General features: G+C 38.4%; 2 protein-coding genes across 3 annotated transcripts; one reads left to right on the forward strand and one right to left on the reverse strand.

Moving 5' to 3' along the window:
• Nucleotides 1–1,124: 1,124 nt before the first annotated feature.
• vwa11 (von Willebrand factor A domain containing 11) lies at nucleotides 1,125–26,261 on the reverse strand. Of its 2 annotated transcripts, none has more exons than XM_058641653.1 (18): nucleotides 26,016–26,261; nucleotides 11,069–11,261; nucleotides 10,458–10,594; nucleotides 10,014–10,158; nucleotides 9,688–9,781; nucleotides 9,185–9,313; nucleotides 7,939–8,125; nucleotides 7,692–7,861; nucleotides 7,119–7,231; nucleotides 6,890–7,006; nucleotides 6,609–6,782; nucleotides 5,724–5,853; nucleotides 5,480–5,632; nucleotides 5,249–5,341; nucleotides 4,571–4,842; nucleotides 3,996–4,129; nucleotides 3,753–3,912; nucleotides 1,125–2,026 (listed from the first exon to the last, which is right to left on the reverse strand). In XM_058641653.1, the coding sequence occupies exons 2-18, from the start codon at nucleotides 11,252–11,254 to the stop codon at nucleotides 1,646–1,648; spliced, it is 2,775 nt and encodes a 924-aa protein (XP_058497636.1). In that variant the 5' UTR covers nucleotides 11,255–11,261; nucleotides 26,016–26,261; the 3' UTR covers nucleotides 1,125–1,645. The 2 variants fall into 2 exon arrangements, with proteins under 2 accessions (XP_058497636.1, XP_058497637.1); XM_058641654.1 differs by lacking the exon at nucleotides 26,016–26,261 and adding an exon at nucleotides 13,884–13,986.
• Nucleotides 18,068–22,057, forward strand: LOC131467635 (prostaglandin D2 receptor 2). The gene has a single exon (XM_058641655.1). It carries the CDS (start codon nucleotides 19,657–19,659, stop codon nucleotides 21,010–21,012), a length of 1,356 nt encoding a protein of 451 aa, XP_058497638.1. The 5' UTR covers nucleotides 18,068–19,656; the 3' UTR covers nucleotides 21,013–22,057.
• Nucleotides 26,262–27,923: the final 1,662 nt, after the last annotated feature.

The raw sequence follows: 27,923 nt of genomic DNA on the forward strand, positions 1-27,923 counted from the left end.
CCGAAAAAAGATATTTAAGAAAAATTCAATAACTTCACCATAATACAATATGGTGTAAACTCTACTGATGTACATGATACTACACCACTCGGTTTGATTTCTTTTTTGACAATTATCACTAATAAATATTCACTAAAATTATACAAAAGCATATTTATTGCAAACAAAGTGGTGTAGTATCATGTACAGTACAGCAGTTAAGTGTACAGAAAGTCTAGTTATTGAATATGTTTTTTGGGCGATGCACTTTGTAAATGGTCCCTGTGCCCGGTGTCACTGATGACTGCAAATATGGATATTTTCTCCTTCGTCATGTCTTCTGGTTTCAGACTTACCCTCTTACGTCCAGCGAAAATCATAAAAATGTCAATTTTTGTTGTTTTATAGTTGTCCTGTGTGAAGCTCCCCTGTCACAGGTCACTTCCAGGTTACACAACCTTCAAAACTGCTCGGAATCCGTTTTTATACGTTTTTTTTTTTTTATCGGAAATTGAAAAAAACGAGTCATCTGTTTTGTTTTTTTGAAAATCAAATGAACAGTTTATCAGATTTTTCACTTTTCGTTTCATGGTTTGTAAAAAAAAAAAAGTTTTGTATTTGTTACTGAGATATTGGGTATTACATATATATACACACACATGTATATATGTATGTACTTATATATGTGTATATATATGTATGTATGTATATATATATATGTATATATAACATGTCCATATCATTTTCTTTGCAGTTTTATTAAAACACTTGCTGTTTTTAATCATTTTGATTTTAACTGACTCAGACATTTAGTGTGATGCGATTTTATCCAAAGTTTCAATCTTAGATTGGTATAGTTTCCTGTGCCTAAAACAACTAAAATGGTTTTTGTGACAAATTGAGTTAGGGTATTACCTTGATATGAAGTAGTCGCGTGTTTTCAACAGAGCTAAGTTCAACTGTTTTGTTTCTGTGTTAACTAAATGGTGTGAAGAGCCGATTAGGTCTGATAGATCTGCCTAAGAACAATTGTTTTGTTTTCTATCTGATTGTTGAATCCATTTTGTCAAACCTTGCTGCACCTGTGGTCCCAAGAAAAATGTTATTGGGTGTAACGTAAACAAGACTCACCACTGTTGACCATGTACACAAAATAGCCCGTAGGAACGATTTTTATTACATAAAATCGGGGAGCCCGAACTGTATACATCAGATTATAGACGCCTATTCCCTGCCTCATCTGAAAGGTCAAGGAATGTTACTGCATTTTAATACCACACATTTAACATTTTAAATGATTCTCTGCTGCTGCTGCTGCTGCTGCTGCTGCTGCTGTAGTAGTAAACAAAGTGTCCATGCAATTTAGGATTTGTCCCAAACAACATATCTGTTGCTGGAAAACATTATAGACTAACTTCAGATAATAATTTCAGACAGGCAGATAAATGTTTTATTGTAAAATTTAAATATACATCTTCAGTACATACCTAACGATTACGTCATCAGTGCTCACATTTTATTTAAGAATGATATCAAAGTTAACATGACCATCACCAGAAGAAACTTGAAGTAAATCTCTGTAGCAGAGGCTGATTTAGAGTTGTAAACCATGTATCTAATACCTGATGTGGCATACAATCAGTAGAAATTGAGTAACCTACGCCCTTCAAGGCTCGACAACGAAGGCAGACACCAGCAGACACAACCACAGCAGCAGTGACAAAGTTAAAATACGAGGGCTGCCTGAGTGAACTATAGATTGATAGCACTTTCCCACATTACCAGCTTCATCCACAGCTATGAACTCAACGATCTGTGAGCAGCACGAGGCGTTGTATTTCACCTCGACGAAGGGAGCACCCAGAGAGGTGTGTGAGAGGGTTCCATTTCCCTTTCTCAGGAAGATGTTCTCGATCCCGGTGCCGTTTCCATCAGTAACGTTGGCCGACAATTCCCACTGGTGAGGTCTACACTGAGACACATCTCGAGGGCAGTCATTACTCTGCACGCTGAGCACTTTACACACAGGCTGAACAAAATCTGTGATCTGTACAGAAAAAAGTGGGAAATCAGTGCGCGAGTCACAGCAAAGTGGAAGAAAGGGGAGTAAAACTGTTCTTAATAACTTTTAAGCTCTAATACTGGAACATATTGCCCGACAGCCATCCAGGGTGGTGTGTGCATGTCTCTTGATGGCATTGGCCACTATATGAAAATATAAATTCAAAATGACCTCCAATTGTGAAGCCATGAAATTTGCATTTTGACCGCTGCCATGTCATTTTTTGGAACTGCACATTTACGTCTGTAAAGCACCTGTACCTATAAGTTTCAGGCATGTATTTGAAGGTGCCAGCTCTCAATCACAGACATCCACTAATGTGCTTTATTATTGTCTATTTTCCTCAAAATAGGGGCATGATTTGCATAACTGACAAAGTTTTCTTGAAGAAAACATGAAATTAGCAATGGAGACCATTAAGTCTTCAGGAAAAAGTTTAGCACTACGTCCAATTCTTAAATACAGTCTATGGCATTGCCAGGAGCCCTTCTGACAGATTTACTGTTAGCATGTTGTGATGCTGTTTGATACAGTGCAGACTAATCTGGAGAAATTGAAACTGGTTTTAAATGCTGAAAAACCCAAAATAATGTCTTTTTCAAACTCATCTGTTCCCATGGAACAAATCCCCTCAATTAGAACTTCCCATGGCAGAGCTCTTGAGCTGGTTACAAGTTATAAGTACCTGGGATTTATGATTGATGGGGAGCTATCTTTCAAAGTGCATGTTAGAAATTTGGTTTCTAAATTAAGGGTGAAGCTCGGTTTCTTTTAAGTCTTGTTTCTCCCTCAGAGCTAGGAAGGCCCTGATTTCAGCGACATTCTTACCAATACTTGACTATGGCGATGTTGTGTACATGTGTGCCTCTAACAGTTGCCTATCTTTGACTCCAGTCTATCATTGTGCTCTGAGGTTCATCACTGGCTGTAGCCGCCTCACCCACCACTGTGAACTGTATGCCAAAGCTTCCATGTCCTCTCTGTCTGAAAGACGCTACACACACTGGAGGACTCTGGTCTATAAGGCTCTTCTCGGCTTGGTTCCCACCTATTTAAGTACTTTTCTTCAGTGGACCAGAAGCCATTATGCCTGACATTAAAATTACATTTTGCACTTGTCTGCCTCACGTGTTCGGACCGAAATGGGAAAAAAAGCTTTCAGTTTCTCTGCCCCCTCTGCTTGGAATACCCTCCAAACTGAACTTAAATTGCAAGCTTTTATTTCACTGGGAGCTTTCCGCTCCATCTTGAAAGTCAGACAACAGAAATCCATTGAACAGTGCCTGTGTTCTTAAATTGTTACTGTGACCACAACTCTTGCACTTTATGTTTGTCTAGTTGTACTCTTGTATTTCCATGTTTGTATTGTAGTTGCTGCCTTCCTGTTTTTATTTAACTATGATGTGTGCTGCTGCCTTTCTTGGCCAGGTCACCCTTGTGAAAGAGATCTCGATCTCAATGGGTCTTTTATCTGGTTAAATAAAGGAGAAATAAAAATCAGTGTAGTTTCAGGAATGTAGTTTCAGTTCATGCAAGCTAAGAATGTATGTGCTGGAGGCTCTCAGCTGATGTGCGAGGTCAACTTTTTTCCTCCACACATGCCAGCTGAGGGAGCATCATGTTTGGTTGCATTCTTTGCAGTCTGGCCAACAGTTACAGTTCATAACAGGCTTTAGACAGATATACTGAACTCCAAGGTGTGTCATATTACCTTGGTAATAACAGACAGTCTCAGAACAGCATAATTGGAGTCTTTGCCATCCTTTGATCTGGCTTCCAGGGTCAGGGTGACATAAGTGCCTGATGGTGTGGTGGCTGGTGGTGTGATGGTCAACGTGTCATTTGCATATTTTCCAGTTGTCAATGTGAGGCTGCCAGGAGAAAATATAAAACAAAACTTTTTGAAGTAGTTTATTTGAAACAATTTAAAACAATTTTAGTAACTTCTCCTCACCTTGCTGGGAAAACCATGGGGAAATCTCTGTCATTTCTGGCCGTGATAGAATAAGTACCACCAGGGCCCTGGGTAGTTACACCAAAGGGGAGTTCTAATGTCTCTCCTGGCTCGACATCAGTTGCTACTACAGCCTAGAGAGGAACAAGATGCAATAAACAACACAATACACATTAACCAATGCCATTCTCCTATTTCTAAAATGTATTCAAATATTTGAATACCCTTCCCAGTGGAATACTACGGATGTGTCTGAATTGATGGTCTTGCCACATGGCAGTAGACCATGTGACTCTTATTTCAGACTATTATTTCAGACTTCCCTGTCACGTAACCATTTTTCCACATGAGCTGTAGCTGAATGTGACAGAGTGACTGTGTCTGCCGCATTAACAGTAGCTTTGAAATTTGGATAGCCAAGTTAGGGTGATGTGTCTTAATCAAACGCAGCATCTACAGAAGAAAGTCCCTGAATTGAGAGGCCATTTATAATCACATATATTTGTGTCACATGTTCCATTGATATATAAGAAAAGATACATGAATGTGTACACAGGTTACAATGCCGACCTTACCTCGATGTTCACTTTGGAGACGGACATCATGGTGGTAGACTGCCTCTGGAATTCACTGTTTGTCTCTTTGTCTGTTCCTTTCATGATGACCAAAAACTCCCCGTCAGGGACTGAGTCAACAGTGACCAAGATGTCTCCATTGCCCAAGTCAGTTACTGTGCCATTGCGCAAACTCTCAGGACCAGATACAGTTACCAGGGAAATGTCTCCCACACTCATCGAGGACGGACCTTTCTTTCCAATTGCTGAGAGCATCAGTTTGGTTGGTTGACCTAGTGTTTTCCAGAGGAGAGAGGCAGATAAAGGGAAATCAGTAAGGGGATTTCATTTTTAATGGCCATTCTAGTTTATCTTATTATTATCTTATATAATTAAATAATGCTAAGGGAGTTGAAAATAAACCTAAGTCATATTCAGGCTTTAAACCCAAAACAAAAAGCTCTGAAGAGATTTCAGTGCCTTTCTAGACGTTCTAGCTGCAGTTCACCACAAGATGGTGCTTTTGTAGCACTGAGACTACACAGTGTGGGCACCAGCCACAGGTTACACATCAACAGCTATCACTGTATACATTATACACATATCTGATCATAACTGAACTATATATCTATGCTGGATTAATGTTCAGAGTGTACAAAGGTAATGCTGATATGAAATAATAAAAATATTGCACGTTACCTGCTAGTGGACGCCCACTGAGTACAGCATAACCTGGGTGAGGTCCCTCGAAGCTTTCCACAAAATTATAGATAAACGTGATAATACTCTGGCCTGGGAAAACATGCATACACAGTAAATATCAAAAAAAATACAGACGCACCAGGAACAGACTTCAAACTCTGCAAAATGGTCCAATCTGTGCTTTTGTCCAAAACATGATGTGAAATCAACAAACATGAAGTATCTGACCTGTTACTTTTACTGTATAAGGCTCTTTGGAGTTGACGTTGATCTTCCATTTTCCTTTCTTCTTGTCATCATTCAGTCGAATTCTGGCCAGGTTCCCCACCGTCTGAACAGTCCCCAGTTTACCAGTGGTCTCAGTGTTGCTCTGGGTCACACCTGGATTTGTTTGCCATTAATTACCCAACAATGTACTTATCAAGCATGTGAATTGAACTGGCGAAACACTGCATTTTGAGCGGAAAGCTACCTGCAGGGTCTGTCATTGTGAAAGTGACTTGTCCTGTGATGTAGAGCGTGATGTTTTGAAGAGATTCGTCTAACGTGAAGGTTAAGGTCTCCTGCTTCCCGGGGTTCACTGATCGCTGAAGAACTGTTACCTACAACAGGAAGGAGAGCAGAAGTGGAGATATTCAGAAATTCTGATTCTAGTAACTGGTTGAAACATTGCTACAACTGAAAATACCACTTATAAGTATGTTTTGAAAGCGTATAATCTCTTAAAACAAGAAGTAGTTTGGCTGTTGTTGCCAGTAATAACTTTTATATCATCAGGGGTTAGCTATAGGCAACTGGACTTGCTTTAATGAGATTCCAACCTAATAAAAGCAACGCCTTTAGTTAAATCTTGAAGATACAGTGACCTCTGACATGGATGTCTGAGAATCTTCACAGACACGGATTTCACGTCCTATACAACGTATATTTTATTATGTCCGAAGACCACGGTCACACCCTGACACACTTGAGTAAGGGAGCAGTAAACGTAGGAGTTCCCTGGGTGATATAACCTGGAGTCTCAGCATTAGATGTCGCTCATTCACACACACAGAACCTTTAACACACTTTGCTACCATATAATCTACCAAGTACTCACTGACTCTAAAACTCTAAAACAATAAAACACTCAGTTCACTAAAGATACAAAACGCCATCCACTCGCTCATTTTCATTCGTGTCATATCATGACTTTATAGTTTAGATAGGATTATTTTGACTGCTAATGTGCTTTGTTTCAGCACATTGAACACTGAAGCACAGCCAGAAGACATCATAATAACTGTGTCCTGTGCGATATCACTTTATACATATGTGAGCTGTTATCTTATAAATCAGTGGAACAGCTGAGTCCTACCAGAGCTGAGGTTGAGGTATCACGGATAACATCTGTGGCCTGAGGCAGCTGTTTCTTGGACACCTCAATGGCCTGGCCTCCAGAGGCCAGAGCCAGTTCCTTGTAGGCGTCAAAGGCGCCACCTGTGGCCCTGCGACGGCGCTTCTTACTTCTGCTAGTCATGAAGAATGACACCTGTGTAGATAAGTTCAAGAGGACATCACACACCCAGTGGTTCACGTTCAGAAAGCATAAAAACACAGAGTGACCAGTGGTCACCAATGGCTTCAGTTGGTATCTACCGTAGACTTGCTGCTTCTGATGAGAGCAGCAATGGTGTCCTTGAGTTCAACGTCTTTTGCTGCAGCATCAGTGAAAACATAGATGTGGGAAGAGGATGGGGCACCAGTGAGAGCCAACTGGAGGAACAAAGTAATGAACCTATTCAGTGCATTCTGTATCATCACTGACAGTAAATTGTATCTCGATGCCAATCTTAGTTACTTCACGACAGTATCATCACTTAAGTACCTGAAGTGCTGACAGACACATCTCAGGGATGTCCCCTCCCCCTTTAGGTTTGAGATCTGAGATGGCTTTCTTCATCTTATCAGGGTCTTCTGTTCTGAACACGGGTCCAAAGTCTACACAAACACACATTTTAAAACAAACTTTGAATCAAACAGTAACACTATGACTATATACAAATTTACAGTGTGTACCACAATTTCATTTATCTGCTTTGAAACAGATCATGCACTGATTTCACAACTAGCAGTAACACATTACTTGATATATGATATGTGATATAGAACTGTAATTTATTATTTTGCCAAGTAACAAACAAGTATAAAGAATTACAATTTACAAAACAACAATAATATTACAATTACTCGGCAAAGTAATGCTGAGCAAGTGTTACTACTCTGTTATCTTTTGTCCTATCACTTTATGATTATATTTACAAGAGTAATATCACTAAGGTAATATGATTACTTTTTGATTTACATTTTTTTGTAACAATAACTTGCCCAACACTGGCCAGGAGTCTAAATATTTCCTATGTTTTACTAAACATGACCAGTAGAAATTCAGGGTTCATACCCGGGTCATTGAAGGGCACCAGGATGTACTCAGAGGGCTCGTCCTGTGTTCCTTTTTTGCTGTCAATGATTTCATAAACAACTTTCCTCGCTTCAGCGATGTCATCAGACATACTGCCAGTGGTGTCAATGACAAAGCACACAACAGATGAGCGGGCAATCCCCATCATTCTGTGGGAGAAAGAAAAGTATGCAGTAAAATCTTCCATTATACAAAAGTAGATGTCCTTCATATGTGACCAACATACTTCAGAAATTCCTTGTTCCCGACAGCCAAGACGATGTCCTCCAGGAGCTGGGTACTTGCACTTGTGGCTAAATTCACAGCAGCATTGTGGGCAGCTATGTTGTCAAAGCGACGCTCGTCTTTGCTGATGCCACCACGAGGAACAATAGTGCTTGTCAGGTCACCTTTACCTCCATGGCTACATTTACCTGGTGCAGAAGGGACAGGTCAGAGCAGTGGACTTGTGCCTGTCCTACACTCAAGTGTGCTTTTATGGGTAGACTGAAGAGCTTGGTAGAACTTAACCGTCTTTTATTCAAGGTAGAAGAAATTTACTATATTCCTGTATTTGGCACCTGTGTCCCAGTAAAAATAAATATCTAAATACAATAAAACAAAAACATGTGCCTTGTTTTTGAAGGTAATAAAATTCATGTAGGTGGAATATTTCTCAATTATAGAATTATTATTTTTCCATTCTATAATTATTTCAGAATTTTAGAATGAAAAAGAGATGCATTCATAGTATTCATACCAAGTATTAATAAGCAGCACAGATAAGGGATGGGTGTTTCAGTGAAAGAAATCTCATGATGCTTTAAGCTCATTTGAGGAAGCACATGTTCTCTTTTCTATTGAAAAAAATAGAAGAGAAACGTAGACCGAGACTTTTCTAACAGGTGGGCGAAAAAAATTATAATAAAAGCAAAGTATGGCTTGTATTATTGTCATGTTAAGTGTATTTGTTTGATTTCTTTATTTAAGCTTGAAGTGCCTTACAGATGAAAAGAAATACAGACTAAAATATTAAATTTAACCAAAATGAAGAGAAAATCAAGCTCCAATGAGCTGAGACATTTGGACCAATTTTGTTGATGTTTTTATTACAAACCTGCTTAAAACCCATCCATCCATGCATGCATCCATCCATATAGAGTCTTAATCTAACCCCCATTTTAAAATCCAATCCAAAGATTAAAATTAAATTGAAAGCACAAACTGTAACATTGAATCACTGAGTGCATAGGCTGTAGTTGCAATGTGGTTTGCATAAAATGAATATTATAATATGGAATATTTAAATGTCTTTAGTATGTCTAATATAGCATTACATTTTTTACACTTTAGGGGAGTAGAAAAGTTGGCATATTAATAAAGGTAGGTTTGTCCTAATATTCACTTTACAGCAGTTCATTTCTTTTGCATTATCTTTGAAAATATGGTTAAAATGTGCAGCAGAGTTTTAATGAAAACCAGACTCCTGTTACCTTTAGGTTTGGAGGAAAAGTAGACTCCCATGTAGCCTGATGTAAGCTTCTTTTCACTCAGGATGTTGGGAAGGATGGGATTGGGACAAGAGCCACTTTCACAGTCGCTGCAGGTGGGAGTGTTCACATCTACACAAGCAAAGCACAAACAAGATATTGTAATAAACACCTCAACCGGTCGAGGCAGATGCTGCACATCTTTGAGTCTGGTTCTGTCAGAGATTTCTTCTTCTGTTAAAAGGGCGTTTTTTTTCTCTCCACTGATGCCTAGTGTTTGCTCATTGTGTGAATTGTTGGGTTTCTCTGCGCATGATTATGTTGTCTATGTACAGCGCTTTGAGATAATGTATGTTATGATTTGGCGTGAGGAAAGTCACCATTGATTGATTTCCTTGCTTTTTATGTATCCACCTTATCATTATACTTGTACTAATATGTTCAAAATCCGATTAACGAATGTTCCTTCTTATGATTGATGTTGTGAGATTTTGATTCTGACAAACCTGCCAGGTTGTCCAGTGGCAGATCTGGGCGTAGGAGGTTGATATATGGTTCTGTGTTTTGCAGCTCCACCCAGTTACTGTGGCTATAAAAGTCCTGAAAATACATAGAAACACTCATGAGAACACTTGTACAGTATATACAGCACACTGGCAACTTTAATTTTCAGTGTTGATGCAACAGTGAATTAAACATTCCAATGTTTTCTTTCTTCCTTCTATCCTACCCTTTGTTCCCTTATGCTGTGTCCTGAAACCGGTTTAAACCATCAATACAATTAAAAAAAATGTAAATGTACACATAAATGAACCTTGAGTTGCTTCCTCACCTGGAGTGTATGAAGGACTCTGCCCAGTGCTTCTCTGGCAGCCTTGTAGCTCTCCGAGCGAATGTTAGCCTTAATGGCTCCCATGCCCTCCAGGATTAGGCCACGGCCCTCATTGAACGTCTCCGAGTTGAAATGGTGCGGAGCACTGAAAAAATTCTTCACATGTAAGCAAATGTACATGCTAGCCTCTTGCTCAGCTGACTCCATTTTATTGTATTTTTGTCTCACTTTTTATTCTTCTTTTAAACTAATTGTATTGTGATTGATGCACTCCATTCAGTATCATTTGTCTCAGTTGGAAAAAGAACTTTAAACTTTTATTTATTTCAAAATTTAAGTCTCGCTTGAAGGATTTTTTGTCCAAATGTCTCAGCTCATTGGAGCTTGATTTTCTCTTCATTTTGGTTAAATTTAATATGTTAGTCTGTATTTCTTTTCTCCCACCTGTTGGAAAAGTCTCGGTCTACCAGTCCATTCTGTGTGTAGATTTCTTGAAGAGCTGTGTGAAATTTGGCGCCTGAGACGATTCCTGTTGCTGTGGGTCCGAGGCAGCCCTGGACCAGTTCCTCGGGAGAAGAACCCTGCAGACAGAAATGAATGTTTGCTTAAGGAAGGTAACCATGGAGACTAAAGGCCTGTAATGAGAAATGTGTTCTTTTTCTTGAGGTGGCAAGAACAAGAACAGAGTTAGTTATATCCAGGACATTTTATACTTCATGAGAAACTGAAGTGCAGAACTCCTGGGAAGTCCTCACAGGAAATTACAACATTTCTGCATTTACAACGCCCACTTCAAAATTTCTGGCCAATCACACAATAGGTGTCAGACACCAAATAAGAAAAAAGTTCTGCCCAGGTGATGTGTCAAGAACAAGCTGCAAGAACTCCCAAACAAGGGCTGCAAGATAATAATCTAGACCATTCAGGGCAGTGGGTCTGCAGGACCAGGATTGAGAAACACTGTATTTATGAATAAATCTGTTTTAAAAAAAGAAGACTGTCAGGGAAATAAACATTTTTTTTTAAACTTTGGTATTTGTTGTCCTCCATCTTACCGTGGGTTTGAACTCATAACCGCCTTCATCAGCCACTGCCTGACACACCTCCTTCACTTTCCCCAGCAGGGCCGTTCCTGTGATAGTGACATGAGTGGACGATCCACCGCCGATGGGGATAAAGGCCACACAAGGCCCTGCTATCAGAGCCAAACCCAGCAGGGCAAACCCCAGCACTGAAGTCATGATCAATCTACAATGGAGAAAAAGTCAAATGAATCATATTGGTTAAACACACAGTATGTTATTACTGCTATGATTCTCTTATGTCATGACCCCTGGATTATTCCAGGCACTTTTATTTGAACATCTATTTTGTTTGGACATTTTGTTGTTCCTTTCTATTTTCTTTAACTTTTTAGATATTTGTTTCTGGTTTTCCTTGTTTTCCTTGTTTCCTGTTTTATTTTGTAGTTTATCCTTGTGTGTAACTTTTTAAGTTTTACTACCTGTCCTGTCTTTCCTGTTGATTGTCTGCCCTGCCCTAATGTGATTCACCTGTGTGTAATTGGTTTCACCTGTGTTTGATTATCCCTCCCTGTGTATATACGTATGGCGTGTTTCCATTAGCTCGCCTCACCTCACCTCGCCAATTTAAATTTTCCATTAGTGATAGTACCTGCTACTTTTTTTTAGTACTTGCCCTGGCGAGGATACAAGTCAGCTGAGCTGATACTACGCGTGACGTCGTCAGAGTGTCGTCATAGGAAGGGGTATGAGCAAGACGTCCGACACAAGAATAAAAGCGAACAATGCCGAACTGTAGATCAGTTAAAAAGACTTAACAATCCTGAAAACATGCGTTAATCTCCAACATTTAGCAAGGAAATGTCTAAAATTTCATTTTAGTGAGTGTGCCCCTGTCATGGAGGAAGTACTGAACTAATCTTTCACAGCCATGCTGTGATGACCCCGCCCATGTTCAGCAGGTACTATATTGGAATGGAAAACCAACCAAACCGTGTAGCATTGAGCCGAGGCATTACTATATAGTGGAAAAACGCCATTGGTGCTCCTTTGCCGGTTTCAGTTCACCCTATTTAAAGGCTGTTATGTGCATCCCTCTGCCTCTATGTCAGAAGCTGACAGATATAGGCCTGTCAGACCGAGCTGTTGGTTGGTTTTCACATTCCATTCGTAAGCGATGTGTGCAGCTTAGTGGTCTTTGTTCCAGCCTTCCCAACTTTGCTAAAGGTGTGTCACAGGGTTCAGTCTTAGGACCCACTCTTTTTACAATCTATGTCTATAGTGTTTATGCAGATGATACTGTCGTCTATTGCCCTCGTATTTGAACATCTGCAGTCAGCATTTGACATCATTCAGCCTGTGCCACCTTAGACTAGGTGTTGTAGATGATGTTGTTTTCTGCCAGTGATTCTTCCTTCCTTTATATGTGCTCAGAATACCCCCGTTGAGCTTGTGACTTCTTATCAATACCTTGGCATCACAGTTGACTTTCTTTTAAACCCCACATAGAATATCTTTTAAAGAAACTGAAATTGGGTTTCTTCTTCAGAAACAAACCCTGTTTCTCTTTTAATGCTGGGAAACGGTTCTGTTGCTGCCACCTTCTTGATTATGGAGATACAATTGAGATGAATGCCTCTGCTCAATCTCTCGCAATCTCAGTCTCTTACAGGCTGTAGGCCCCTCACACAGCACCATTGCACCATGTATCCTCTGGTCATCGTTGCATTGGTATAATTTCATTTAGAAATCTATCCTAGGCCTGTTGCCCACATATTTATCCACCTACATGTTACATACTCAGGTCAGTCATAGCTTATATTCCCAGGACTTTCACTGTCCCTCCTCTGTCCGCACAGAGCTTGGCAAATCGGCATTTTCCTACTTTTACTCCCCTAACCTGGAATAGGTTAGGGGAGTAACCTATTCCAGGTCTCAAGCTGTTCAGCTTGATTCCCTTAGCAGATTTTAAAATTCATTGCTTCACTTGCTCCTAGTATTTTGATCTGTTTATTCACTTGACATTTTGCACATTTCCTTTATTGTTGTTGTCCTCCGTTATCATATTAAAACCGTATGTTAATAAATAAATAAATAAATAAATAAAGCCAACAAGAGAACAGACCAGTGAGGTAAAATAAGTTAAAATCTAACAACAGATACACAATGAAATGTAGAATGTGAAAATAGATTAAACAATAATCAAATATTAGTAAATAGAAATAGAATTCAGTTGAAATTAAAACAAACTAAGGGTAGACATATATACATACATGAAGTGTCAAGTTATAAAACAAGAAAAAAAGTTGAATAAGTACAGAAATATAATTAATCACGATAAATAAAGCCTTTTTGGAATCATTTACCCTATTTTAAATGGTTTAATCCCTATTTTTGAACTGTTAGGTTGGTGTTTGTCTGACCGACACTCTTAGACAGAACAGATCCCCAGATTGTTTTAAATCACATCTTTAAGCTTTGTTTTCTATCAAAGCTTTTGATAGTATCAGATCTTCCACCTATTTATCATATGCCATTTTTTGTATGTCATTTTTAGTCCAATTATATTAAAATAGTAGTTAATTATTCAAAAGCCCGAAGAATTACTACATGTAATTCTTAGTGCAAGTTTCACAACTGTGAAAGTTGCGGACTGTGGACTGCGTCCAGTTGTGGACAACTGTGGAATGCGTCACTCCCAACTTCACTTTCTTTACTTTGTTCTTTCTTTGCTTATGTATATATATATATATATATATATATATACATTTGGTCTGGAGAGAAACCCTTTTGGATAAAAAATATTACAATGTTGTTAAATACACTAAACATTGAAAGATAATCATACCTTGATGTTTCTCAGCTGTGATGAGCCTCGCAATTCCTCTACAGCTGAAAAAAAACACCTACTCTGTGAGGGTGGAAACACTCATTCTGCCATTATCACTCGTGTCGCAGGTTTAATCATATCAAGGCGTTACCCTGATAAAACCATAGTCATAAACCCGTACAGTTTAACGTCTGAAGGTGCAGTGTATTTCCTTGCTTCATAAACATATTTAAACAAAGCTGGAACAAGTAAAACTTTACATCTAAACAGATCTATAACTCATTTCTGTTACATTCACACCATTTCTCAGTAGACAGCTTAATATACAACTTAATTTTCTAATCCAGACCTTCAAAATCCATCCATAAAACATTTTAAATTATAATTGAATCTTTAATATTTCATGGTTATTCGAAGATTAAAAAGATAAATCAGGAACCCTATTATATGAGCGTTCACAGTCCAGCTGCAGTATCTGAATCTGAGTTGCTTATTCTCAGCTGTATACACTTTAGGAATCACTGCAGTTGTTTACATCAAATCATCAAATGATGGATAGAGAAGTGAAATGTTTTCTGCTTAAAAATGGGTGTAATTGAGTTGTTTAATTGTCAACATTGTTTGTAGTATATCATATTTAATGCTTTATTTTCTACCAATTTTTCTGTATTTTGTTTTATTTTTTATTATCGTGTTTTGTTAAAATGTGTTCAAATTGTATGGTTTAGTGTATTGTTTTACTTTAATTTTAATTTAATTAATTGATTAATCACATTGAGTATTAAATGCACTACACTAATAAAGCTTCCTATAGCTACAAAGATAAATACATGACACTTTTCTGCACCATAACTTTTGTTTTACTTGAGACTTAATATAGTTTTACTTTAATCATCTCTGACCCCTTATATATAAGCACATCCTACAGTCATATTAAACTGCCTTACGTATTGTTCCCCAGCAGATGGTGACAGAGACCGTTATTTTTATCCAAGAAGCCAAACACTTCAATGGAAACACTTAAATTACATATAGCAACAATATGGTAGTGGTAATAATTGTGATGTGGAAGTAGTATTATGACAACAATATCTTATTTCTATCGTAATCACCAGGTTATAGCTTGGTAATAATGATGGAAAAAAAAGAATGAATTTCACTTTTAAATTGGTGTCCTTATTAAGCTATTACTTGGATATTACTTTGGCAATAACATGGTAATAATGTAATATTATCTCATTACCGCACTAATGCCATTGTTGTTATCAAGTTCGAAATTTCATTCGAAATAAGGTGTTATTTCCATAATATTTTCTCCCTGTTACAAAGTTGTTACCATACTTTTCACTTTTTCTCAATTTACTGTAATATTAATTTATTTGAATGTGTTTTTAGGTTTTTGTTCTTGATGTAATCAGTGTTGTTTTGTCATTATATTACATGTCATTTAGCAGACGCTTTTATCCAAAGTGGCTTACAGGGTAATTGAGTACAACCTGCCAGGGGTGGAGTTGAACTTGTGACAACTATGGTTCAGCCTAAAGACATATTCTATTCTATTCTATTCTATTCTATTCTATTCTATTCTATTCTATTCTATTCTATTCTATTCTATTCTATTCTATTATATTATATTATATTATATTATATTATATTCTACTATGTGACTATACTTTAATGCAGAGGTTTCAAACTCGAGACCCACGGGCCCCAATTCATTTCTTCATTTTGCAACAAAAATAAATGTATATTGTAAACTATTTATCATTCCATATGATAAATAGGCTGACCAAACTATACACTCAGGGGCCCCCAGGTCATTTGAGATTGAGACCGCTGCTTTAATGTTAACTGTTACCCGATTTTCTTTTCTTTTCATTTTTTTGCTTTATTTTTGTTTTTTTACAGCAAATAAGCATGAAAGTCACATTAAAATGTTATATTAACATGTCTGTATCCACTCTGTGGATGAGCTGCGTCTTCGCGGAAATTACAGCACAGTGTGAAGTGTGAGACAAACGACTAGTTCACACAAGTCCAGTCTCTGGCGTGTTGATGTAGGCCGATCATTAAACAGATCATATCAGTCTCTGTGACTGTGACTGCTCTCTTTGTCAGGACATATTTCCTCTGTAATCGACATGTGTGATTTGAATTTTCAGTGAAATGTGCGTATGTCTTCACACACACACACACACATGTTTATACATATACATGTACAGTATGTTTGTATGTGAGCATTTTTGTATGTGGGTGTGGCAGGACTATTTGGTGGGCGTTTCCATAAGAGGAGAGAGAGAGAGAAGGGATGGGTGTCTGCAGCGATAAGACAGAACAGCGGCGCAAACATTTCAAAGATTTACGTTTCTCTCTCTTCTCCGTGACTGTGAACTAACATCGAGGTGAGTCTGAGCTAAACTTCACTTTTTACAGGATCATAATGAAGGATCGTCTCAGCTTTGACAACTTATGATCACGCTGTAGCACTGTTTTGCAGCCATGCCACAAAACTTTCAGGGATTTTCTTATTCATATATTTCTATTCAGATAAATGTGTCCTTTAGTTGGTACTGAGGATGTGAACTGGCGAAGTGACATCATCATAACAGCTGGATCTCATTTAATCTAAGTTTTATCCAAAGCAAATTCAGTAGAATCTAGTTATTGACCTTTATACTATATTAAGTATCACAGTGTTATTGTGTTACACCATAGAATTTGGATATTTGGAAAAAACAAATGTATAATCATGTGAAAAAAGGTATGTTACGATTGTAGACTTTAACAATTTATGATATTCATAATATAACACATCATCTTTCAGATTATAAAAAGGTTATAAATAGCATGGATATTTATTGTTATTAACGCAAAGGTTTCTTGTTGCAATTCAGTAAGTGTGTTTGTCTCATTTTTCACAAATCTATTTGAAAACATGATTTCTTTTTACATACTCTCAATATTATATACATTTCTTTTATGATGCGTCACTAACAACCTTAACAGTTCATGCTAAATTTATACTGACTTTGCTTGCTTTGTATTCAATTATTTAGTTGTTACCCTCCTAAACAGTATCTGATGATGCTCTGTGGTTGTTACATAGTTCATATAGTCAGTAATGTTTTATGTTTTTTGTTTCAGACCCATTTTCCCATGCTGCCCTAACACTCTCGCAGGTATGTTTTTTATCATTATTGAAATTAAAACCTTTTTACTTTCTCATTGAAACATGATGTTCAAGGAGGTACCAGGGTTTATTTTACCTTACATTTTATATTTTTTGTTTAATGTAGACACACATGACATGGACAAAGATTACTGTTACTGGCTTCCATGATATCATATATTATTTTCTTTTTAGCTTTCAACGTAAGGGTTTGGGGGGGAGAAGGTTATATGAGAAAGCAGCTTTTACAACATCATATATTTGTATTGTGTTTGAACTCAGTTGTAAATTTAGAACACCTGGGCAAAATCAATATTATATAATTTAATAAAACAGTCCTGCCATAAATTCTGCCTTTGTGATGGTTATATTGTTTACTTTTGTGTTTTACACAGAGGTTTTATGGTCCGTATGGAGGCTGTAATTTATACTGTTGAATTGCATTTATTTATACTACAGGAGCATCTCTCAGCTGCATGTCTCTTCGCACTTCTAAAAGTTACGGACTACAGCTTTAAATGTCTAAAGCAGTGCAGTTAATTAAAATGTCCGCACTGCAACAGATGTAAACATGAACATGTGGCTACATAAAGTCAGCGCAAATGAATCCTAAAAAGAAAATAATGAGGAAAATAATGAGAATTACTGCTTTCTCTATTATGATTATTCAATTTCTTAGTATTTTAAAGGCAGCTTTCACATCAAGACCTTTGATTTCCTCATCAAAACTGTCCAATGAGACGGAAGCAGACGTGTCAATGTTGTGTCATCGTGGATATATTTACTCATGTCTGCATTCGTGTGCATACACGATGCTGTGTTTACATCACCTACGCACTCTGCGTAATACGATGTGACTAAGTAAGTGTATGGAAGAATCATTTTCGAGATAATTGTTGAAAAGACTAAGATTATAATTCATACAGTTTAGTTGACTGCATATGACAGAAACTATAAAAGGCAGTTGTCACAGTACAGAATATCCTGGTGTGAACTGTGAATTGCACTGAATGTTATTTCAGTGAAAAAAAGATTGATGGATTGATAAAAAAAAAAAAAAAAAAAAACTTACCATAGATAAAAACTGAAATGCCTTGTTGGTTTGTAAGCCCTACATTCCAAGACTGTATTGCTTCACTAAGGATATGTCATTGCTCAATGTGCTGGTATGTGGTTAGACCAAAGCAGCAAGCTTTGACGTGTTTGTTTAAAATGTTAACACTTTTTTTGAAAAAATAACAAAATAAAGAAAAGAGAATAAATAAAAGTTGAGTTAATGCTGAAAGCCAGACACTGTGCCTAAGTTTATTGTGAAAGTCGTGTTGATGTCACACTATACCACCTGGCAAGAAGGAAAGTAGGTCACACCTGTGAGGTGAAAATCCTAATTTTTAAACAAAAGTGATTACTGTGATGAATATGACTAGATGAGCAGAAGAAAATAAATGTCTACTGCTAATAATAGAACTATTAAATAGCTTTCATCATGTATAATCCAGTCAGCAAGTACGTGCTCATTCACAAGATTATCAGATAAAAGGGATCGACTCAAGTTTTGTTTACAGTCTCCTTGGCAACAAAGTCAATCTGTGCTCACAGGGCTTATTCCTTTTAGTCATGCTTTGAAGAGAGGAAGTCGTGATGAAGCATCAGCTGTCACTAAGCACTAATTATGATGAATTATTTCCAAACTTGGCCACACGGTTAGTGTAGTGGTTAGTGCTCTTGCCTTCGCAGCAAGAAGACCCAGGTTTGAGCTCATAAAGTTTACATGTTTTTTTTTCGTGTGTGTGTGGGTTTTCTCCTCATGCAATATGGGGATTAGGTAAATTGGTCACTCTAAATTGACCGTACGAGTGAGAGGGTCCCCCTCCTGTGGAGAATAAAGTGGTAGAAAATGGATGGATGGATTTCCAAACTCTAAGCAGCAGCAAGGGTATTGCAGTTGGGCTTCAAGAGGTCATTAAAAATGTATAATAAATAGTGTATCAGTCATCAGAGATTAAGAAACTGATGGTGTAACCAGTTTTACTTTGTTGTGCCGCCAGCACTTCAACACCCGGGTTACTCAATCACAGCGACTATGTGTCATAAATACTGAATGTTACCAAATGTAAAAGTCTCATTACAACTCGACCAGAGAGAAAGAAAGTCAAGGGTCTGCAGTGGAGATACATTCAGATATAGATGTTTGAAAGCAGAGAGGAAGAAGAAGACAGATGCGTGTAGATCATGCTCATGGAAGCAAAACAGTTTAGTTCAGTCAAGGTTAGCCATTGCTCTCTGTCTCCCCCTGCTGTTTGTGGATATTTAACAATTGTTGAATTGTTGAAACTCGACAGAGCAGGTACCAAAGAAAGCACCAGGTACCAGGTACTATCACTTACGGAAAAGCAAAAAAGAAAAACGAGTAGAGTCACTTTGAGCCGAGAAGTGCTAGAAAAGCATAATGGAAAAGTGCCAATATTTTACATATTTCCCCTTTATAGTGTTGGCAGGGTCACAGCCTTCCTAAGTTAAAAAAAAAACACAGCGTGAAGAGGCTTGCGAACGCTGGAGTTCAGATCAGTTCTGATAAAGAGTTATCACACTTTGTCTTTTTTTTTTTCTTTTAGAGCCCTGATGTCAAACACGACCAAAGGAGTGCTCCTCTGCCCCATACTGCAGGACATGCAAGGGCACCGCCTCAACAATAACAAACAGGCTAATTTGGTTGTGGTTGTCGTCCACGGTCTGGTTTCCTGCCTGGGGATTTTGGAAAATGCCCTTATCCTCTGGGTGGTTGGCTTCCGCCTACAGCGTCGCACCGTATCCTCTGTTTGGGTGCTCAACCTGGCCATGTCTGACTTCTTAGCCACGCTGACACTCCCCTTCTTCACGTCTTACCTTTACCACTCCCACAGCTGGGAGCTTGGCAACCCCCTCTGCAAGACCCAGGCTTCTATCTTCTTCATGAACATGTTTGTGTCGGCCTTCCTGCTCGCAGCCATTTCACTCGACCGCCTGCTTCTGGTGGTGAAGCCGGTGTGGAGTCAGAATCACCGGTCAGTGGCAGGAGCATGGAAGGTGTGTGCTCTGGGTTGGCTGTGGGCTGCGATTAATACGATACCTTACACCGTGTTCCGCTCCGTCACGAAGAAACAAGATGAGCGAAATTTGTGTTATCACAACTTTGCTCTAATTCTATCGTCTCAGACGTCACTGGAGCGAGACTGTGAGGTCAGACAAGCAGCAACAGCCATCTCCAAGTTGCTGTTTGCATTCCTTTTTCCCTTGGTAGTGATTGCAGGGAGTTACATCCAAATAGGTCTCTTCCTTAAGAACAGAAGCCAGAGGAGGAAGCAGAGTGATGCTCTGATCACACCAAACAAAGACAGAACAGCAAGAACTACAAAAACGCCTGCTAATATCTTCCTCAAGTCCTCCAGTCCTTCTCAAACCATGACACCAACTGTCATGTCACTTGCAACAACCTCTAATCATACCAGGCAAGGCATGTTCTCCCAGAGCTTTATCAGAATGGTGACATTTGTGATCACAGCGTTTGCATTATGCTGGGCTCCCTATCACATCTTCTGCGCGATCGAAGTGGCAGCTCATTACCAGCTAAACATGCTCGAGTTAGTGGAGGTGGGGCTCCCCCTAGCTACAACCATTGCGTTCCTGAATCCCGTGTTGAACCCCGTCCTGTATGCCTTCAGCTGCCCACACTTCTGTGTGAGAATACGACAGAGTCTGGGAGCAGTGTTTGATGGACTGGTAGAAGAAGAGGTGGAGTTCCTAACGGCGCCAGGGAAAGGTTTAAGAGCGCATATCCAATGGAAAAGTAGTCGAGATGTGAACTCCCCAACAAAGTCACCCCGTAAATCACATGTTATCCAACAACACTTCCCCCTGCGTTTGGACAGTGAAGGCACTGAAGACTGTCGCATGCAGAATACAGAACAAGACTCGAGAATTGAGGTGGAGCAGAGCTGAGACGCTGCAGACGTAGAGTTCATAATGCATCTTATATCATGTCATGGCGTGGCTCTATAGGGATCACGGCGATTGGGTTGGTCCGCCACTCTGGTCCAGACAAAAATATCCACATAACTACAGGACAGACTGACATTAAGTTGTGTAACGGCATCTGTGTTGCTGAGAGGATGAATCCTACAGACTGTGGTGACACTAGTTGGAGGAACCTTTATACAAAAGAGGTTAAATAAATTTACTTCCAAGATGGCTACAGATGCTGCCCTAAATTATGCTTGATAGTGAGTGATTATTATATAATAATACATTTATTCTGTGTAGGTTTAAAGGGCGAGTGCATAACATGTAGAAGTGTTTTGAATACCGTTATTGTCACTGTAGGGTCATACATCATTACGGTGTAAAGTTAAAATTTGAGAGTAAATATAAATATATGACTGAATATCTTAAGTATGTTTATATGAATGTATAATTGCTTTAAAGTAAAAAAATAATTATTATTCTTTGGTTGGCAAGGCTCCTGCTTTACAGAGGCTACCAACATAATGGCTCCATCCACATAAACTTGAAGCATAAACCTATAAAGAAGGAAACAGCAATATGTGAGAAAGTGTATAAATCCTTTCTGGTATGTGAAGGCCACCATAGTTTCCTTAAAGCTTGGAAGAAGTGACCTTTAACATTTTAGGTCCCTGAACTGTTTTTAAATGAATTCATAATTAATGTAAATCCTATAGCAACAATTTTGACAGGGGAGTACAAGTTCACAGGGCACATGCTGAAGATTTGGTGTTCATGCCATGCAAATCCCGGCCACCAGAGAGCAGTGTGGCTCTAACTGCATCATTATTAGACATGACATTGTATGGTAGGATTATGCTTTTCAGGTCCTGTAATCCAGGAGCTCTTTAAATCTGAACAGCTGAGTGTCTGACCACCTTTCCGAGTGATTGGATTTGATCACATCTCATACCCATTTTGATTGACTGCCTCATTGTGATTGCCACAACTGTCTGGTTCCAGCTCTTTTCCTGACACACACACACACACACACACACAAGCTGGATGTAATGTAGGCCACAGCAATGTAGGATTAGCATGAAGGTAGTTGTACTTTGGGGAGAGAATATCAGAGATTGAAGATACAGACGACATGTGATTCAACAACTTTCGTCTAATCCATTAATTTTTAGCATCTTATCTTCCTCCCCTCTTCTATTTACACATTTCTCTCTGCTGTCTCTTTGGTGACACTTACAGGGCAGAAGGAGAAATTGAAGAATATAATGTTTCATCAGAGGTTGACCTGAAGCATTTCACTGAAGTGTTTGAAGGACATGGATTGCAGAATAAGAGTTTGTAGTATAGGATATTTTAATCAACTTACAAGTATAAAATCCCTGCCTTCACATAAAGTTCATCAGTTTGGTTGTTGGTTGTTTGTTTGTTTTCTGCTATAAATCATGATAGAACTAATGTCTAGTCTGCAATTAGTTGCCTGTAAGAAAACAATTATTCTATTATGACTTGGTTCTTCCTCGAATTTAAAGTGTGTGTAAATGTTAATATAGTTAGCATAACTCCTCCTCAAACCATATAGAAAAACCCTCAGCTTGTTTCAGGGCAGAACATTTAGCTGAATTTGACATGATTTGAAACCTAATTTTCAAAATATTTTTTTTTAATTGCTTTACACTCACTTTAACTAACCATTGATGAAATTAGTGGAACCTGAGAGTGTGAGTGTTGAATATCCCTGTGTGAGTAAAATAAAATGTCTTAATATGTCCCGCTATAATTCAGAGAAAACCTCTCCAAAGATGGTTAGAGGTTAGAGGTCATAGATGCCCCACCACAGAAAGAAGGGCCGCATAAGAAGACAGCAGGAGATCAGCTGGCAACATTAGCCGCTGAAAGCGATAGTGGCGGAGAGATTATATAAAGCACTGTGAAAAACAGTTTGAACAGATGAGAGATAAGGAAAGAATGAAAGAGAGAGAGAGTAGGTGGGTGGAGAGAGGGAGGACTGGTGCATATTGCTTTGAAGGGGTTTAATGCACTGCTCCTGTACTTATAGCTGACAGATGCTCGGTGGAGAATTAAAGTCACACGTCACTGTATTTCTTTGGAGCATCATGTATGAAGCAAACTGTACTCTCATGCACACGTACACCGTAAAAAATGTCCCCTTTAAATTACAGTAAAATGCTGGTAGCTACAGTTGTCAGCATTTTACTGTTTTTTTACAGTGGCACTAGTGTAATCACAAACAAAAGTTTATTACTGCAAATAATAATAAAATTACTGTGAGCAATTTAGCTGCCATTACACTCTTATTTAAATGTTCCAACTGTAATCTCCATTAACAATTTATTGCTGTAGAAGGTATCACAGTTCTGTAGAACGTGGTCTTCAGTATGGTAGTTGTTTTAGATAATTAAAAAAGATGTATAGAACTATATATATTCCAAAATTAAAATTGCTAGCATTGTAAAGGCTTGGACAAAAGATTGCTTCACATAAGAATGCTTTTATTAAAGTAAATGAATTACACTTTCAGCACTTTTCAACTGACAAATGCAAATTTATAAAATTTTGGTAAAACACAAAATATGTTGATGTCCTATGTACTCCTTCTTGGACACCACCATCCCCTGGCTGGCTTTTGTTAAGACCAACAAAGTGCCTAAAAACGTTATAACACAGAGTTAAATATTATCAAATCAATATGAAATGCTAAATCTTTCAATATTTATGGTGATAAATGTGTGAGCTGAGTGCTGAATTATTTCTAAATACAGTTGACCACACTGCATGAGTTGCATGTGCCTGAATTATGCAACTGTTTTGCTCAAATTCTTAGCAGTTATGTCGCAAGTTACCATCTTTATATGGTTCCCACGCCTTCACAGCAAAAATAATTGTCACTGGTTTAACAGACTCTAAAATGTTGTCCTTTTAGCAGCTAAAGTGAACTATGCAAACGTTAACTGAAAACATGTGGCTTACAACAGGAAACATTAAGTAATACTTGTACTCTTTCAGGCTTATGTCATTTTGGTAAAAAAAAAAGAAAAAAAAAAGGCTACAATACAAACTTGCATAACAGAGTAAGTTTTATTGAAATTACCTTGTTCAGTAAGTGCAAGATGAATCACTGCAGGAAAAAAAGCAGCAGGTGGCAATTCTCAAAGCACTTTGGTGCTGGCGTCTTCTTTCTTTCTATGTAGATTCATTCATTCATCTGTTAACTTCTAAATGCAGTTATGTGACTTGATAGATCAGGATTTTACTCAGATGAGTAGTGGACAGACCTCAGTCGACAATATCAGACTCCGACCTATACAGACTGAACCAACACATTCAAAAATGCTGCATTATACCATAATATTTATTATTATAATATTTAATACTAAAATGTTATTCCACAACTACATCAACATTTACAGTATTGAACTGTATACAGTAAGAATGGCAGGTTACATTACTGTATTTGTTGTGACGGTGACACTTTATTAGGGAACACATATTCACCATTAACTAGGTGCTTACTAACATGCATATAAGTAGCATACCAGACCTTTATTAGTAATTATTAAACACGTAATTAACACCTTAATCAGGAAAAAACTTAATTCATGTCGTAATAGAGGTAGAATAAGGTTATGTAGAATAAGGTGTTAATACATGCTTAATAATTACTTATTAAGGACTAGTGTGCTATTTATGCACGTTAGTGAGCGCCTAGTTAATAGTGAATATATGTTCTCTAATCTAAAGTGTTACCGTTGTGAGTGTGTGTTGGGTATTGTTGTTGTTTTTTCTCCTTGTCTTTCTCACTCTCTCTGGTTGGGCGTGGTTGTGGCAACTCTAGTTCACCTGCACAATTTTCATTAAAAAACACTAATAAATTAGAATAAAATCTATCATGGTATTGGGCTGCTGGTCTGGCACTTTGAGTGTTATTGTTTTTTCTATGAGTGGTCTTGACGCAACATTCCTCACCGTGGCAGTGACAGTATCACCACTACATCACTGCTTTGCCATTACCGACTTTAGATAAGGGCTTTACTTTACTAAGGCTGCGACAACATCCTTTCGAGCATGAAGCAGGATTTAGATTTGAATAGGCAGAACTCTAATCTGTGACTCAGTGGAGTACTTGTAAATATTAAATATTATTCGAGTACTTCTTTAACTGTTGCTGCATTCATATCAACATTTACGTCCATCACGCTCACTGCGATGCACGGGGATGTGTTGCGAGTTGTCATGGCTCGGGCCACACCCATATACTTTAGAAATATCGGCCTGATTTTGATCTCAGATGTTGAGTGTTTATTTGTACTGACAAAAGCTGTCAGCAAATATTCGTATAAACACCTGTCAGAGTCTCAACAACTACATCGTTGGTTGTTCCTGCTGCACAAGAGGTCTGTAGGACCACACACACACACACACACACACACAGGTTCATGCAGCTGTCCTCTTAAGGACTTTGCATTGACCTCCCTTAATTTTGGAAAGCCTAAACAAAACATTAACCATAACCACAATTCAAATCTTAGCTCTAAATTGAACAAGTTCCTCAGAAGTGAGGTTCTGCCTCATTAGACCAGGTTTTGGTCTATATGAGGACTACTGGTCCTGACAAGATCAGTGTTTATGCCAGAAAATATAAGTACAAACACACATGCACACACAATTTGAAATAGGATATTTACATGCAAATGTACAGATATATTAATTTTGTGTGTTTCTTTGTTGTTTAGTTTTTCCACAGTATTTATAAAATTGTTTCTCTAGGATCTCTGTTTGCTATTATTAAAAAATATATCTGTTCTTCTTTTTTTTTAACTGAAAATCAGAACCACACCGTGACAAGAGCAAGAGCAGAATCATGAGATTCATAATGTTTGGTTTGTAAAGTATAAAATGCGCTCATACGAAATCACTCAAGGCCGGAGAAAGTGATAAAAATCAGTGTCAGTCATACTACTCACCTCTGAGCTCTTAGGTAAGGTGAGTTGTTATTGCTTCAAGGTTGTGAAGAAACTCTCATCAAAATGATGCCATTTGCAGTAAGAAAAGTGTAAAAAGCATAAAACTGTTTCTGACGGTCCTTCAGATGATTATTTGTTTCCCTTCAAATAATAATAAATAAAAAAAACACAGGGTGTATTTGTCAGTGCAGGCAGGATTGCTTGACTGTCTTGTTACAGCATATGCAGCTGTGCGGGAAATTCCTTTTCTGTGAAATGCTTCTTTTTTAAAGGAGTGTGTGTGTGTGTGTGTGTGTGTGGAGGGGGGGGGGGGGGGGGGGGGCGTACCCGGAAGAATGATTTTAGGTGGGCCTGTTACTGCGAGATTCACTGTATGTGCCTCTGTGGTATCAGCCAGACTATTGCTTACACTTAACATTTTAGTAGCAATGTGGTAACACCACTGCAAATCTGGTTATTTCCACACAGAAATGTTCAAATTCAGCCTCTCTTATGTCCTACACACGTTTTAGTGCATGCAGCCGCAAGGCATACTAGTCAGAACTCCCTAGAGTTCTCACTAGAATGCATTGCGCTGCAAGCATCTCTTGATATTCTGCGCGTTTATTCTTCTGGATATTATTTCTCATCCTCCCGTTTTTCGGCGCGCTACTTGAATGGTGTTCTATGACTTTTCTAAGACTTTCGAGTAACCATGGCGACATAAATCGCAAAAAACAGCCAAAAAACCAAGCCCACTTTGGAGCATCACAGTGTCGTCATACTTTAACGCAGAAACATTTTTGATGTTAACAGTTTTGATACATGTTACTGTTTTTAAACAATCGCAGTTTACGTTTTGTACTTTTTTTTGACGTTTTCAGATTTTAGAATGGGTGTGTGTGGGGTCCGTGGGCGGGAGCTAGAGTGACACACTCTAGCGAGATCTAGCAAAATAATCAGAAACATTTCTAAACAAACTCTTCTCCTGCCCAAAATTTCCAACCTACACTGACAATTTTTACATCAAAACGTTGCCATGGTTGTTGTCTAACCCTGTGTGTGATTTCATTTTCACATGACTTTTCTTAAAATCACCTCAAAGCGCAGAGAGTTCTGGTCACAGCTCCAATAGACTCCCATGTTAAAATGTCTACTTTGGAGTTTTGGAAAAATCAAGACGAGGGTGATTTTAAAACTGTGATTTCTCTGTCAATTCATGCCCGTTTGTCACAAATTTAAATGTGGGAGCTGCTGAAAGCCTCCTGACGCTCACAAACCAAAAATTGTATCTCTATCATCAACCGTTCTTGAAATATGACAACTTTAAAACATGCTGTTTTCTCGGTTTTCAGAGGTTTTGGAGAGTTAGGGACAGGAGTGTGTGTGTGTGTGCGTGTGTGTGCGTGCGTGCGTGCGCGTGTGTAAGGAGAAGAGGGGACTTAGGGAGGGGCTTGTGATCAGTCTCTCTGTATTGAATTGCTATTCTTCCACCCAAAACTTTGGCGCGCTACGCCTCCCACAGTTTTGGGAAAACCCCGCAAATAACTGTGAAGAATTTCCACATACACATGAATGGGAAACAGAGGGGCTTGTGAATGTCCCTCTCTCCTTTAAAACTTGGTATTTTAAAGGGTGATTCCACCAAAATAGCACTCTGTCTAAATACTTTTAAAGGTTCAATCCTTTAATCCTTTACCAGCAAAAGTCCTGCAACCGACGACACATGCCGCAAGAACTGCAGGCACGTTCGAAATTTCGGCACGGAATTGCCGATCTAGTTGTCATTATTGTTATCAATCTATTACTTGGTGACATCATTACTCTGTTCAACATTGCATTATTATTATTCCCAGTAACATAAAGGATATGAATACTTATTTCCACTGTGGTCCACAGGGAAGAGAATATCACAGAGTGTGAAAATAA

Source organism: Solea solea, chromosome 10, assembly GCF_958295425.1.
Source record: "Solea solea chromosome 10, fSolSol10.1, whole genome shotgun sequence".
Lineage (NCBI taxonomy): Eukaryota > Metazoa > Chordata > Actinopteri > Pleuronectiformes > Soleidae > Solea > Solea solea.

Coding starts and splice junctions, on each gene's coding strand:
- vwa11 (XM_058641653.1), bottom strand. CDS start 11,254: ATGACTTCAGTGCTGGGGTTTGCCCTGCTGGGTTTGGCTCTGATAGCA. Junction 9,314..9,687: donor GCCACTGGACAACCTGGCAG/GTTTGTCAGAAT, acceptor TTGCTTGTGTAG/ATGTGAACACTCCCACCTGC. Junction 8,126..9,184: donor CTTTTCCTCCAAACCTAAAG/GTAACAGGAGTC, acceptor CTTCTGCACCAG/GTAAATGTAGCCATGGAGGT.
- LOC131467635 (XM_058641655.1), top strand. CDS start 19,657: ATGTCAAACACGACCAAAGGAGTGCTCCTCTGCCCCATACTGCAGGAC.